Here is a 13,853-nt window from a genome sequence, read left to right on the forward strand (position 1 = left end):
AGAACATGTGTCACCCATGTTACACAGAAGCTGCTGCTTTGCACCCAGCGTTTCTACCCAACCCCACATCCTTTGCTTTCTGATTACACACCATGTTCCTGCTCATGAGGTCTCCGATGTAAACCACCACATTTATCTCAGGTGCCCACACTTCAAACTCTCTCTGCCATGAGGTGAGAGTGGACAAGGGCACCACAACCAGGAAAGGGCCATACAGCTGGTGCTGATGGAAGAGGTATGACAGGAATGATATTGTCTGAATTGTCTTGCCCAGGCCCATTTCATCAGCCAGGATCACACTGTTGTTCCTGAAAAGGAAGAGAACAAACACAAATCCTATCTGAGTGCATGTTTCTGCTACTACTAATTTACTGTGCACCAGCATGAATAGCAATCCACAACAGGGGCAGAAAGGGGGCAGTGCAAAAACATTTATCTGAACACTTCTGAGTGGATCCCAGGGACATCCAGACTGTACATGGCACAATAACTTGTAAAAATGAACAGACTATAATGACTCCAAAGTGGCAAGCAAGGACAAAGACAAAGGTAGAGGGGAGTCAGTGACCTAATTTTAGAAGGACGTTTCTCAAAGACTTCAACGAGTGTGTAAGCATGCTGAGCCAGAAACCTTTTTTTCAGTTAAGGCAATGGAAAATTAGGGCTGATACATAGTAGGCTCACACAACAGCCAAGTCCAGCACATGAACAGGCCCAGACAGGGAAAATGCTTTTTGTTTTTGCATAAGGTTTCTTAGGTTCATGCTTTAGATAGTTCCTGCTTGTGGTGTCTGCAATGCAGCTGGGCATGATAACATTCGAAATCCTTCAACCTGCAGAAGAGGGCCGGGTGAAGACCTCACTTGAAAACAAGAAGGCCAGATCCTACTGGGACAAAACCCAGGAGACACAAAACAAACGTCACAAAGCAGCTGTACGTACTTGCACCATGAGTGAGCAAGCCAGTTGAGGCCCTCCAGCTGGTAATCTCGCAGCTCCAGGTTCTCACCACCAATGTAAGAAGGCTGTTTCTTCAAGGCAACGAACCTCGGTCTCTGCTTCAACACCTGCAAAAGAAGGTAAGCACACTGCTGTAAGCCCACTGAAGAAAGGAAGATTGAAAATTCAGCAATGAATATATATCTGTTCATTGGTTAAAGTCCATCCACATTTTCCTAGCCAGCGCTTATGTCTGCAGTTCAGAAAACCACTCCACAGTGTTATGTTTTGCCTGCTGTCCTCTGGTTCTGATGACCACGGCTGTGAGTCCCCGCAAGAGTGCAGTAAGCTGTACATAATGCACACTAGATGGAACAAGCTCCACTTTCTTTTTTGTCCTCTGGGTTTTCTCCCTTTATCTCTGTCCCTCTCCTCCACTATATCAGCATCTTGCAGGTTTTCTCTTTTCCCAGGTGTGCTGTTTTTTCATCCAACTGATATTAAAACTTTGCATTTCTGCAGCAGCTTCTTCTGAGGAGGAAGCACTTTGCAAGAATTAATTAAGCCTCCCACTTCCCAGGGGGACATAATGTTCTCACTATGCGCAGAGTAAATGAAACCAAAAGGGGGTTCACATCTCTGCCTGAAGTACAATACAAGAAGAGCAAACCACCATTCGAACACCAGTGGGAGGATGGGAAAATGTTCTCTGACTTTTATCATGACAAAACTTCATGTTCCCACTGCTTGCGTCATCACCCAGCCTGGAGAAACCCAGCAACAGGAGAGAAGCAAGCAAACCTTGCAGTCCCGGGTAGGAATCGTTTTGGAGTTGTTACGATTGTTGAAGCTGTCAATGCAGTGCTGAAATTTCTTGCTTATCAGAGCCTCGTCTTCCCAGCTGCACTCGGCATAGGGCAGCCCCATCCACTTACACAGGTATTCTGGGTCATTTGAGGATGTTTTGCGACTGTTTGCTGCAAAATATGCAAAAAAGCCCAAACCTCAGCAACTGTGGTTCTGTGGCTGAACCACAAGCATGGTTCACAGGGGCAGTCTGAACCACCTGTACAACCACAAGACAGGTCTCGGCTAGAAGGAAAAGTTTGGAGGGACCAAAAAAAATGCTCCTTTACCTGGGAAATCTGAATGCCCTGTTGCAGACTTGCTGGTCTTCACAGCTGTGTTTGGAGAGAGAAGGGAAGGAAGGGTTTGGAGTGCTGGCAGCCAGCAGAGGGAGCAGGGCAGGCCAGCTGTCACTGCCACACACCCCATGCGTTTGTATAGGAATGGTATGGAAACAGGTTCAACAGCTCCCCAAGCCAATTCCCAAAACAACTGGATGCTGGCACCTCTGACTGATGTGACTGTGATATTACTGAAGTGCTCAGTAAGTCCTGTTTTTATTTTTAATAAGTAATCATGAAAATCTAACCCCTGAGCTGCCTTGCAGCCTAACCACATCCTCAACCACGTCACAGAAAGTGGTTCTCACAAAAGCCAGGCCTGTACCGCTGCTTTGGATGCAAACACCTTGCATCCAAAGGGCTGAAGTCAAAGAACTTCAGCAGCAGCAACTTCAACATCCCCTTGCAAACTAGTGTATCATCCCATACTCCAGGCAAAGAGAGTGATTGATTTGTATTGCTTGTAAATAAAAATCTGTAAACCTGGATTTCTACTGTTCATATCCCTGAATTTCACACACTGAAATATAATTAACACCAGGTTTTTTCTCCAGAGATACTGGAGGACAGGGAAGAAGAAAGAGACATGCATTCATTCTACTGTCACAAGAGACTGAAGTTCCCACGTCTTACTTCACCCCTTTACAAAAGTGTTGGGTTCACTTACCGATTACTCTCTCCACTATTTGATACTGTTTGTTCAGCTCTGAAGCTAGCTCTTGCTGGCAGTTGAAATATTCTACATCTTCAGGTGATACCTTGCCCAGCCTAGATGCATAAAAATCCAAAACAAAAAAACACTATAATGCTTCTGTCGTAATGCTCATGGAGGCCACATATAGAAATACTACTTTCCTACATGGTTCTGTCATTCAGACAAGTCACTGAAGCAGGCTACTCCTTATAGGACATGTTTCTTAAAGCTTCCTAAATCATAAATCATTACTGAGAAGCAAATGTCAGAGATGTTCATAATGTCTCCCTGTTAAATGACGCCTTATTCTGCTGCAAGAATCAGTCTCAAAACCAGAATCAGAGACGGAAGCTGCTACTCCAGCTTTATCAGTTTGGAAAAACACCGTAGCTCCCCTTACAGTTCCTGGGGAGGTCAGACATAAACTGATGCAAAAACTTGCATACAGACAAGTCCATAATTTACAAGGGTTAATAAGGCTGCAGGCCCTCATGCCACCTCCTGGGCCAGGAGAATCTGTGCACCACTTATTTGTTGTCCAATCCTTAAGCCTGGGAAGTGGCAATTTTGTGGATTTCATGCCTCTTCCTCTCTCTTTCAACACCACAGCCACAGACATCATCTCTGTGAGGGGGGGATGTTCATCAGTAGGCAAAGAGAGACGTGAGTGTTGTGCACCAAAAACAATTTCTTTAGATGAAACATACTTTGCAAGAAGAAATCAAATGTTTTCAGTCATGGCTCTGCAAACCTCTGGATAAAAAAGATCTGCCCAAGGCCAAATCACTGCTTGAAGTAAAGCATACCATTGCTTGATCTCCTCCTCTTTTTTCTTGAAGTTTTCTAGCTTTTTCAGGCCCTTCACTTTCTGCTGCTGCAGGGACTCTTCACTCTCCCATGTGCTATGGATGTATGACCAGCCTTTCCATTTGATCAGGTACTGAACTTCTCCCTCATCCTTTTCAGGATCAAAGCCAGCGCTTGGGTTGCCATTGGCTTCAGTTGCATACACTGTGGTGGAAGCACCAGTGGCTGCAAAAGAAATCAGGCTGCAGTTGGTACCTTTGTTATCAAACACTGGACACGAACTGCATTAGAGCAGAAAGTTATTTTTCTAATACATCTTTTGTGACAGCACAAAGAATATCCTACAGATTCTGCAACCCAGTAAGACAGGCACACAAAAGTTTTCCATACAACAGAATCTTTTTAAATCTATCATAAATGCTTTTTCTTTAAGTATAATTCAAAGGTCTCTTGAAAATGTTCAAGACCATTCAGTTCTACAAAAACACTTTTGTAAGGCTATGAGAACAAAACAGTGGCTTTATTTTCATTATGGCTTTGTCAATGGAGCTATGAAAACTGACCCTACTGGAAGATCTATTTTATATTTCAAAGAGGAGAAAAGCAAGAATTACAGAACAATGACTCTGTCTTTAAAATGCATGCACGCTAAATGAAAGCTGCCAAGCACATAAACTTGACATTTTAGGTTTTTCAATACTAGATTTTACAAAAGCTGCTAGAAGATATAAATAAGAGGCATAGAGGAAAGGGTGAAGAGCACTGAAACAACCCTTGGCCCCACTTTGAAGCTGCAAAAGCATTGCACCAGCTCAAGAGAAACTGTGAGTGCACATGATTGACATCAGAAATAAAGGCTTTTTCCAGAGCTACGCACCTCCTTTTTTTCCAAGCCTGATGTCCAAGACTTTCTCAATAGTTTCACTGTTGTCTTGTTGTTCATCAGCTCCTTCCCCAGTCATCTCTATCAGGTCATCAGAATCCGTCTCAAAATCATCATCTTCTTTGTAACTGAACAAGATCAAAACCAAACTGATAAAAAAGCCCTTGACTCTTCCCAGTCCAGAAACACACAGAATGGCATGGACTGGAGCAAGACTTCTCCAGCATTTATCCTGGGGTTCAGTGCATGTTCACCACATGCATTTCTTAAGCTAGCCAGTCAGTACTTTTCCCTGAGACACTCAGATAACTATATTTTATCAGATTAATACTCCATCTTGTCCATATACTTTTTCTGACCATGGCCAACATCAGATGCTTCATGAGGAGGTGGAACAATCCCTGCAGCAGAAGCAAGACCACCAATACAGAAAGTCTCCTCTATCCAGTGAAAGATTATTTTATGTTTAACAACAGAGGTTGCAGAGCATCAAAAGGCTGCATGGGTGCCTACACTGCCCTAGGAACTACACTTCTCATCTTTGATGAACATTTAACCACCAAAAAATAGTCTTAGGTGGCTCTTTGTGAGTCCCTTACTAGGACTGCCAAAACGTGAGAAGGTATATTGGGGAATGGATAATGCTTTACCTCCACTATGTCTCAATGCTCTGTCCCAAGGCATTACCTATGTCCTGGTTTCAGCTGGGATAGAGTTAATTGTCTTCCTAGTAGCTGGTACGGTGCTATGTTTTGAGTTCAGTATGTGAAGAATGTTGATAACACACTGATGTTTTCAGTTGTTGCTCAGTAGTGTTTAGTCTAAAGTCAAGGATTTTTCAGCTTCTCATCCCCAGCCAGTGAGAAAGCTGGAGGGGCACAAGAAGTTGGCACAGGACACGGCCAGGGCAGCTGACCCAAACTGGCCAACGGGGTATTCCATACCGTGTGATGTCACATCTAGTATAGGAACTGGGGGGAGTGGGGGTGGGGGACCGCCACTTGGGGACTAACTGGGTGTCGATTGGCAGGTGGTGAGCAATTGCACTGCACATTATTTGTACATTCCAATCCTTTTATTATTGCTGTTGTCATTTTGTTAGTGTCATCATTATCATTATTAGTTTCTTCTTTTCTGTTCTATTAAACTGTTCTTATCTCAACCCACGAGTTTTACTTCTTTTCCCAATTTTCTCCCCCATCCCACTGGGGGGGGTGGGCAGTGAATGAGCGGCTGCGTGGTGCTTAGTTGCTGGCTGGGGTTAAACCATGACACCTATCAGCCACTTTCAGCCAACTGGTCCAATCTAGCACAGCTCATTTTACTCACTTTAATCTATTATTTGTAATTCTTAATCTCATCTGAGAGTACTTTAGAAACATTATGCAAACCTCCTCACGTTTCTCTAAGCGGGACTGGTAAATATTCCCTCCTTTAGAGATGGCAAAACAAGGTAAAGAGAAGTCAGATGTTCGCAGCAAGAACCTGTCAAAAGAACTACATCTCAGCCAACAGAAATCTACAGGGCAGAGGAGAATCTCTCTGCAGGATCACACAGGGAGTCAGTGCCTAGGGCAGGGAATTTGGGGTGCCCCCTCTTCCCCAGCCAGCCAGCTCACATCATCAACCCCATACTTCTTGATACCTGACATTTTTGGCTGCTCTTCGTCGAGTTTGTCTCTTGGGAGTCTCATCATCTTCATCATCATCATCATCTTCAGATGAGTCTGGTTTCTTTCTCTTCTTCCCACGCTGGGTTTTGTGAGGCTTTTTAACACTGGTTTTGGCCACTGTTCTAAAATAAGAATTAATAAAGCCATAATACATAATCATCCATTTTAGTAAGTCTTTAAGAAAGCATGAATCTCAAATATTAGACTCCTAGGGATTTAGTCTACTCCAACTACCATGGAAACCACTGCATCACTCACTGGAGCATGAAATGGGTAGATCAGAGAGTAACTAGGTCCTAGGTTTACTAGGTTGTAAACAAGGGTAATATTGCAGAAAAAAAAAACATTCTTCAGCGACAAATAGAGATTACCTCTCCACCCAGCACAGGCAGAAATAACGTATGTAGAAAAAGAGAGAGATTAAACCAACCCCTCCTTACCTCCTTTGGGCAGGTCTTCTTGCTTTAACTTTCTTCGGTTCAGGCTCACTCTCTCCACTGGTGCCTTGCTCCCCTCCATCTTCATCCTCTTCTTCACCAGAGACCTCTCTTTTCCACTTATTTCTATGGTCAGAAATGTAGGTCATGAATGGCAATCATATTTCAACACAAACACATGGCTAAACAGATATCCAAGCCATCTAGGTTAATACTAGCAGGCCATAATTACGAGAAAAAATTCAAAACTGCACTCTTAGTTGTTCAGTGCAGTGCATGGGGAATTTTATGGTGTGATTCTCTGCTTTTAGGAAGAAGCCTCAGTCACCTGGGTTTTAGTTCATGTAGCGGCAGTATATCTTGAGTGAGTGTGGCTCTTAACACATACTACAACAGTGCTTGTGGCAGAGCTGTACTTCTTAGAACTCAGTGGGCAAGTGCTTCGATTTATTTATTTTTCTTTTCCACTTCTGCATTTCTGAAATGAGCTGGAAAAATCTTGAGAAGTGCTCACTTTCACTTAGGGAGTATGAGCCACAACATGCACTGTTACATGATCTCCTCCTAGCCTGGAAAACAGAGCAAGAAGTCTCCTGCCATCTAAATTCAGGCAATTAAAGTTTCCAAGCATGAAGCCAAATCTGCCGGCAATTCAGAGCAAAACTGCAGCTCCAAAATACCCTTTGAAGGAATCCCTCTTCTCTCCAAGTGGATGTGGAGAGTCCACAGGGATTATTCCCCTTGCCCAGGAGAGAAAGGTCCATACTACCACAGTCCTCCCTGCGCTTTATTACCTTCCCTCCTGCACTGATGTGTACAACTAAATGAAAAATTAAAAGACAATAAACAGGAGAAAGGGAGCAGGATCGTGTGGCTGTGTTTAAGTTTTCTCCAGCAGGCAGCTTGTAGTTCCCTTCAGTTCACCTTAGTGTTTGGAAAAACTAAAAAGTACTTATTAGATGGAAGAAGGCAGTAAAATATGACTGTAAGTGAACTCAGTTACAGTGATCAGACATCCAAAATATCCTTTATGGAAGTTCTTTTGTTTTAGCAGAGGGTTATAAAAGATAAAAGAGGATAAGTTTGGCATTTTATTCTCTGTTAATCAAAAAGTTGGGAGGAGAAGGGATTAAACTATTTTAAGTATCTCTGAAGGAGAATAAGTAACATGACGGAGAAGTTAAAAGACTGACAACAGAAAGTGAACCTGACTTGTTCTGGTTCCATCACAGGCAAAGTGGGAAAATGTAAACAAAAGAAAAGTTGGGAAATTGCATCCATCTGCAGATCTATATTCATATTTCAATTTCAGTCATCCAATGTATTATTACCGGAAATATTCATTAATTTATTTTACAAGCTCATTGTCTTGTTGACAACACCTCTCAAACAACCCAACACCACTATTCTGAAAAATAAAACAAAACAAAGTACCACCATTCAGAACCCTTTCCCTAGAAACTTACGTTTTTTTCATTTGCTTCTGGCCTCTTCTTTTTGGGCTCTCATTTTCAGATTCACTACTTGCCTTTAATTGAAAAGAAAGAAAATCAGTTTGTAGGCTTCACTCTGGACTGTCTCCTCAAGGACGCAACTGAAACGCATGCACGTGGTCTGAGCTCGGATACAGCCCGACTGGTCTTTCACTGCAGCGCTGGAAGGATGCTTTGGTGCGACGGGGCTGCAAAAGAGCAGCCAGTTCCCCAGTACCCTTCCCTCTGCGCCGCCTCGGCTGCAGGGTTAATGCCGCTGTGCTCTCAGCATGAAGAAGGTAACTCTCTGCAAAAATGCTGGACAGCTTTACTACAACATCTGTCCTGGAGTTCCTGAGCTTGGGATGCACAAGGCTGCGACCCACCTCCCCCTCAGCATCAACCTCCAATACCTGGCAGATGCCATCTCAACAGTGGCAAGGCAGACCTGCAATGTGTGCAATACCCCATGGATTACAAAACCATGGGGTGAATTTAACTCACCAAGCCTTGCACTGCCTGGCACTAGAGGCAAAACATACCCCAGAGAGAGAGAGGGAGGGCGGCTCAACTGCTGCCACCTCTGCCGATGTTGTAAGGTGAGCATTGCTCCCGCCTGATGCTCGAGAATCAGGCAGCAGCGTGACTTTGTGTTTTCTGGACAGCACTTTCAGGGCCTGCCACAGTGCTAAGGCTCAGCTGGTTTACAAAGCTTTTAACTGAAAAGTGCAGTGGCTGAACGTACTTTCACAAGTGCCCATACTTGCCATTTTGGCAGGAATCCTGCAATATTTGGTGGCGTTCAGGCTTAGTTTGTGTGATTGCAGAAACTTTCGCAGCCACACAAATGCATTATGATCTCTGCCTTCATTAGAGAAACTCCTATAAGGAAGGAAATTCTAATAAAAAGACAATATTCTCATCACAAGTGTCCTTGCTTTCCTGAGTCACTGAGGACCTGACTGGGGCAGAGCCATGCTCTGCTGCTTTCCCCTCTCCTAATCCTCCAGTCTCCACCAGTGAAGTCTCTCTGGCTAAATGTATCTAAAGATATTCTAACTACTTGATGTACTATTTTAAATGTGGGTGTCATTAACTCCCGTAGACCAAGATAGCTAAAAAAAGAATAATCTTTAGGCGGGTTGTATACAACCCCATTTTTGTAAAAACTAGTCAACCATAAAAACAGATTACCACACAAATAACACCCTTCAACCCAGAAGTGACTTTGCCTTATACACTTGAAATTGGCAGGGAGAAAACTAAAGAAACCAATGCGAGATTTCTAAAGGAGCATTAAAATGATAGAAGCAGCCTACAAGACTGCTTGCTTTACACACTTGTTGAAAATATTGCGCTTCATACTGCTTTTTGCTGCAGTATTCAGCTTTAGCCCTAGGTAATGTCTGTCCATCACCACGGGTACCTCAGTTTGCATCTCCTGGTACGCCCACCACCCTCCTGGTACAGCTAGCAAAGCTTGCAACCGAGTGCTGTTCACACAAGCATTTTGTGAAATGGTGTGAGCTGCAACATGAAAAAGTCGAGGCTCTGGAGAGCCATGGCCCACCCCTCTGCTTGCTCTCTGCATCCTTTATTTCCGTTTTCCAGCTTCCCTTCCACCAACAGAAATTTCCCTCTCGCTTGCATCAGTGTTTCCATTAAAATAAACTGAAATACTGGATGCCATGTTAGACCAAGAGCTTTGCTGAATTTCACTGTGGTTTGGTGTCAGATTTACATGTGACGCAATAACACCATTTGCACCATATCTTACTACGAACACGTGTTCATCCACCTGTTTCACAGCCCTGCCTGAAATCCCTGTCTTATTTACCAAGCATCCAGGAAGCAAGTGACTGGCAAACACCATGGAGAGCCCTACCTACCCTTGCAACATAAGCCAAGCATTCCACAGATTTCAGTTTCAACAAGCAGAGTTTAGAAGTCCTCAATTTTCTTTTTCTCTTTTAATCTCTTATCCCCCTTCTGAAGCATGATGCTTTGCCATTCCAATTTTGGCATGGTTTTTGAGAGCTTTCCTCCAATGCAGATTTATTTTTTGCTGTCTTTTGGCAAACCACAAGTAAAGAGAGGTGGATTTTAATTCTGCTCTGCGTCAGAGAAGATCAGATTTGGAGAAAACCAAATACAACCTTTGGCTCTTTGAAACTAACTCCACTTCTTTGCCAAAATCCCATTTTCCAAGTTTCTAGTGTCCATCTTCCTAACGCCTCTACTATCCCCCTGCTCTGTTGCCGTCTCTACAAAGCTGATGCTCATCTCTTAACGACTCGTCTTTTCCTCACCTCTTCCTGCCTTGAAAAATTTAACTTGTGACTGCAATTCAGCCACTTTCAGTTACGTTTTTCAAAGACAACATTGTCTTTTTTGGATTTGTGTCAAGCCCAGCTCTATCTCCTCTGACGCAGCTAGTCCCCAGCCTGAGTCATCTGCCTGCCTTGTGCTCCCACATCCTCCCTGCCCGAGTGCCTGGAAGCTCCGTGCCTGCAGCCCCGCGCAGCCACCAGTGACTCAGCCTCTCCTCCCTGCTCCCTTGCTTACCACTGACCCGTGTCTCCTTCTCACCAACTCCTGGCATTCCGACCCTGCGGTGCCAGGCTCCTGCTTTCTACCATTTTATACAGAAATAATAATTTTATTTTTTTTTTTAAAGCATAAGCACATTTTAGCAACCTCTTAATTCCACTTAAATCCACATTTCAAGACCCAGCTGCAAAACTCTAAGCTGACTTGTTCAAATCAGCCCAAGGGTGAGATTTGCACCTCTGCCCTGGACTCTGCAGCACAAACAGAGCTTGTGCTTGTATCAACAGCAACCTACAGGCTCTGACTGGTGGTAAATTCCTCGGTTAAGGAAGTGCAGATGATAACCAGAGAGCTGGGAGCACGCCAGGTCCAGAGCACGTACCTGAGGTCCCGTCTGCACTTGAGCCTGCCATCCACCATCATCAGGATGCAGACGAGTTAGGAAATCACGTGCAACTTGGAATTTTAATAACGTCACCTCCCTGAATGACACAAGCTAAGCTGACAAAATCAGTCTCCAGTCCCCACCAGGGCTTTTGTCAGCCCAGCTGGCGGCACATTGCTCACTCTCAGAGCCTGAGTACCAGCACTGGCAAAACTCTGCTGGGCTCAGGCTGCCCCTCTGGGGTGCTGCTGCTGTGGCCAAGGGGAAAGATAACTTGCCTTCCCTAGTTCACCCTTTCCCTACCAAACACTACAAACATGCTCAACTTATTCCTGCACCACTACTTCCAACTGGAATAGGAACAGGACTCTTACAGTTTGCTTTCCCCACCTCCAGTTGAAGGGATCAGCCTTCCCTCTCCATGTTTCATTGACTCCTCCCATCTAATTTATTCTTTCTCTCTCCCAGCGCATAAAGTGCACACACTTTTACTAGATTAATTATGCTATATTTTGCTGTGGAGCAACACTGTACAAAACATAATGATGCTGCATGCATAGATAGCACCAAGCAGAGCAACACAGCAGCAGCTTTAAAGTTCTGGTCCTACAGATTGTCCATGAGTGTCCTCACTGCTAGCCCAGGGCAGAAGAAATGGCAACTCAAGGCCACTGGCATGGTCCAGGTGAGCCTCTTGAGCTCACGCTGCCTACTAGGAGAGATGAAGACTTGCTTAAACAGGCTGAAAGAAACATTTCAGACTAAAGTCAAAGTGAGGATTTGCTCATTTCAGGCTTAACAGAGGCCAAGCTCTAGTGCTCCAGAAAAGCTGGAGAATCTCAGCTTGCCAGGTTAGTTTTCTTATGCCTTCTGAACTTCTTTTTCCCAGTGATACTGGTAGTGTTTGAACTTCCAGCGAATACATGAGGCAGAGCATTGATCAAAATGCAAATGAGCAGAATTTTTTTTCAATAATAAAACCAACTGTATTTTGGGAACACCTCTGGTGCGTGACTTGTGGTCTCTCTCAGAAAAGATGCACCATGCCAGTTATTACTAACTCCAATCTGAAACCATCCTTTTTATAGTAAAAAGACTGTGTCTGTTTTGGGTACATTTATTTCTCGGCTGCCCCAGAATACTCTGAAAGGCACCTGGCTCTGCTTGTCTCACATCCCCTGGCTGAAACCTGAAGTTGATTTATTAACTGCAAAGAAAACACACGGGCAAGTACTGTTTTTACTAAAAAACTCACATGAGCTCTCATTCCTGGAGACAGCTCTAGTCCTCTGAGCAGCTCTGTACCCCTACGTAAAACTGCACTTTCGCTTCCTGATCTTTCAGCCCACACCTCAGTATCGATCGCAAGTTATCACCCTCTCCGATTGCAGCTCAGAGACTTACACAACATGCCCGGTGGCCTCTGGGCAGTTCCCAGAAGGCAATCATTTCTAACACAGAAATAACCCTACCCAAACTGCTGGTCTCAGAGGACAGACTAGTGATTGAACAGTGTCCCAAAAACTGAACCACCTCTACCTACGCGCCATCTCCCCTGACCAGGGTGAGTCACGGGGCAGCACGCAGGGAGGTGTGATGGCTGATTCTTGTTCTGCGCTCTGAGCCTGCCACGCTGCCTGGGCGATGCTGTTTGCTAATACTGCAGAGAAGCGTTAGGGAAGAAGGCAATTAAAAGCTCCTAGACACTGTGCTGGAAGTCCCAAGCAGCAAGCCACAAGAGCAGGTCACTGGCGACAGGATTAACCCTGTAAAGGTAAAAAGCAATCTTAAGAGGTGTCAAACGCCTTGGGTTTCTGCCAGCTGCAGCAGCAGCAAGGAGTGCTCAGCACCATGCAGGCTCGAGCTATGCTATTTCCTTCCTGCTGGCATTTAGGTCTTCCGAAAGCAAGACTTTCCATCTCCTCCTGCTCTTTGCGAGGCCCCAGCACTGTGCTCCTGACATGTCACACCCTCCATCAGACTCTGCTGCAGATGGGAGTTGCCCTACAGGGACCAGTCAGTGTTGCTTTGGGGAGAGAGAGGGTAAGGGGGTGGTCCAATTTTGTTAATTTTGGCTTTCCGTTTCACGAAGGTGGCAGTGGGGTCATTTGGAGGACTTTTTTTTTTGTTTTTTACAATATTTTGTGGTATAGCAAAGTTTTTACATCTCGGATTTTTTTTTTTTTTAAACTTTATCGTACCTTAAGTAGTAGGAAATAAAGATATCGAAAAAGAAAACAACATTTGCAAAACCACGTAATATTGTAAAACAAAAAAAGATGGGACTTACCTGAGCCCCTAACAGGGCACTCGGGTCTGCAGCGGAGGTCTGTGGTGGGTGTGACATCGCCAGCACAGTGCATGCCGGGGCATCGCACAGAGAGGCGGCCAGCGAGCCTGGGGTTTGCCGAACTTGAAAAGGAAAACAAAAGCTAAATCAATGATATGCCCCAAGCCCCTTCCTAACCTGCTGCTATGCGGGACACCCAGCATAGGAGTCGGGGAGGGGGAGCAGATGGTGGCACTAGGGGTGCCACAAGGCTCAACAATAACACACCAGAACAAGGAGCCAGAGACCTGCGTTTGCCGCATGACTCGGACCCCTCAAGCATCAAAATGCACATTTCAGTGGCGAAGCACAAATAGCCTGACCATCAGAAAGCACCACTGGGCTCCCGCTCTGCTGAAAATCTGGCTGCTTATCTTCAGAGTCCTAACTGCCTATTTTTGTACCTAGTTCTAAGCCTCTCCCTGGTTTTCTTCCCCCTCTGCTACAGCTACTCAACCTTCCTGAAGACCTGCAGATGAAAAACTCTATGCAGAAAG

The 13,853-nt window shown here is 44.7% G+C and overlaps 1 protein-coding gene across 14 annotated transcripts in view; it reads right to left on the reverse strand.

Annotated features, from left to right (window-relative positions):
- Positions 1–13,853, reverse strand: part of CHD2 (chromodomain helicase DNA binding protein 2) — a 91,258-nt gene that overhangs the window by 25,042 nt on the left and 52,363 nt on the right. For 9 of the 14 annotated variants that reach the window (XM_075045042.1, XM_075045041.1, XM_075045045.1 and 6 more), the window contains 10 exons: positions 8,087–8,148; positions 6,624–6,746; positions 6,156–6,305; positions 4,505–4,638; positions 3,627–3,852; positions 2,794–2,894; positions 2,076–2,120; positions 1,741–1,916; positions 943–1,067; positions 92–308 (listed from right to left, as the gene is read on the reverse strand). In XM_075045042.1, coding sequence (XP_074901143.1) covers positions 92–308; positions 943–1,067; positions 1,741–1,916; positions 2,076–2,120; positions 2,794–2,894; positions 3,627–3,852; positions 4,505–4,638; positions 6,156–6,305; positions 6,624–6,746; positions 8,087–8,148 — 1,359 coding nt within the window. Of the gene's footprint in view, positions 1–91; positions 309–942; positions 1,068–1,740; positions 1,917–2,075; positions 2,121–2,793; positions 2,895–3,626; positions 3,853–4,504; positions 4,639–5,909; positions 5,968–6,155; positions 6,306–6,623; positions 6,747–8,086; positions 8,149–11,024; positions 11,043–13,317; positions 13,440–13,853 lie in introns of those variants that run through there. The other 5 variants (XM_075045050.1, XM_075045051.1, XM_075045052.1 and 2 more) reach the window with 4 other exon arrangements.

This window comes from Buteo buteo, chromosome 13 (genome assembly GCF_964188355.1).
Source record: "Buteo buteo chromosome 13, bButBut1.hap1.1, whole genome shotgun sequence".
NCBI classification, from domain to species: Eukaryota; Metazoa; Chordata; class Aves; order Accipitriformes; family Accipitridae; genus Buteo; species Buteo buteo.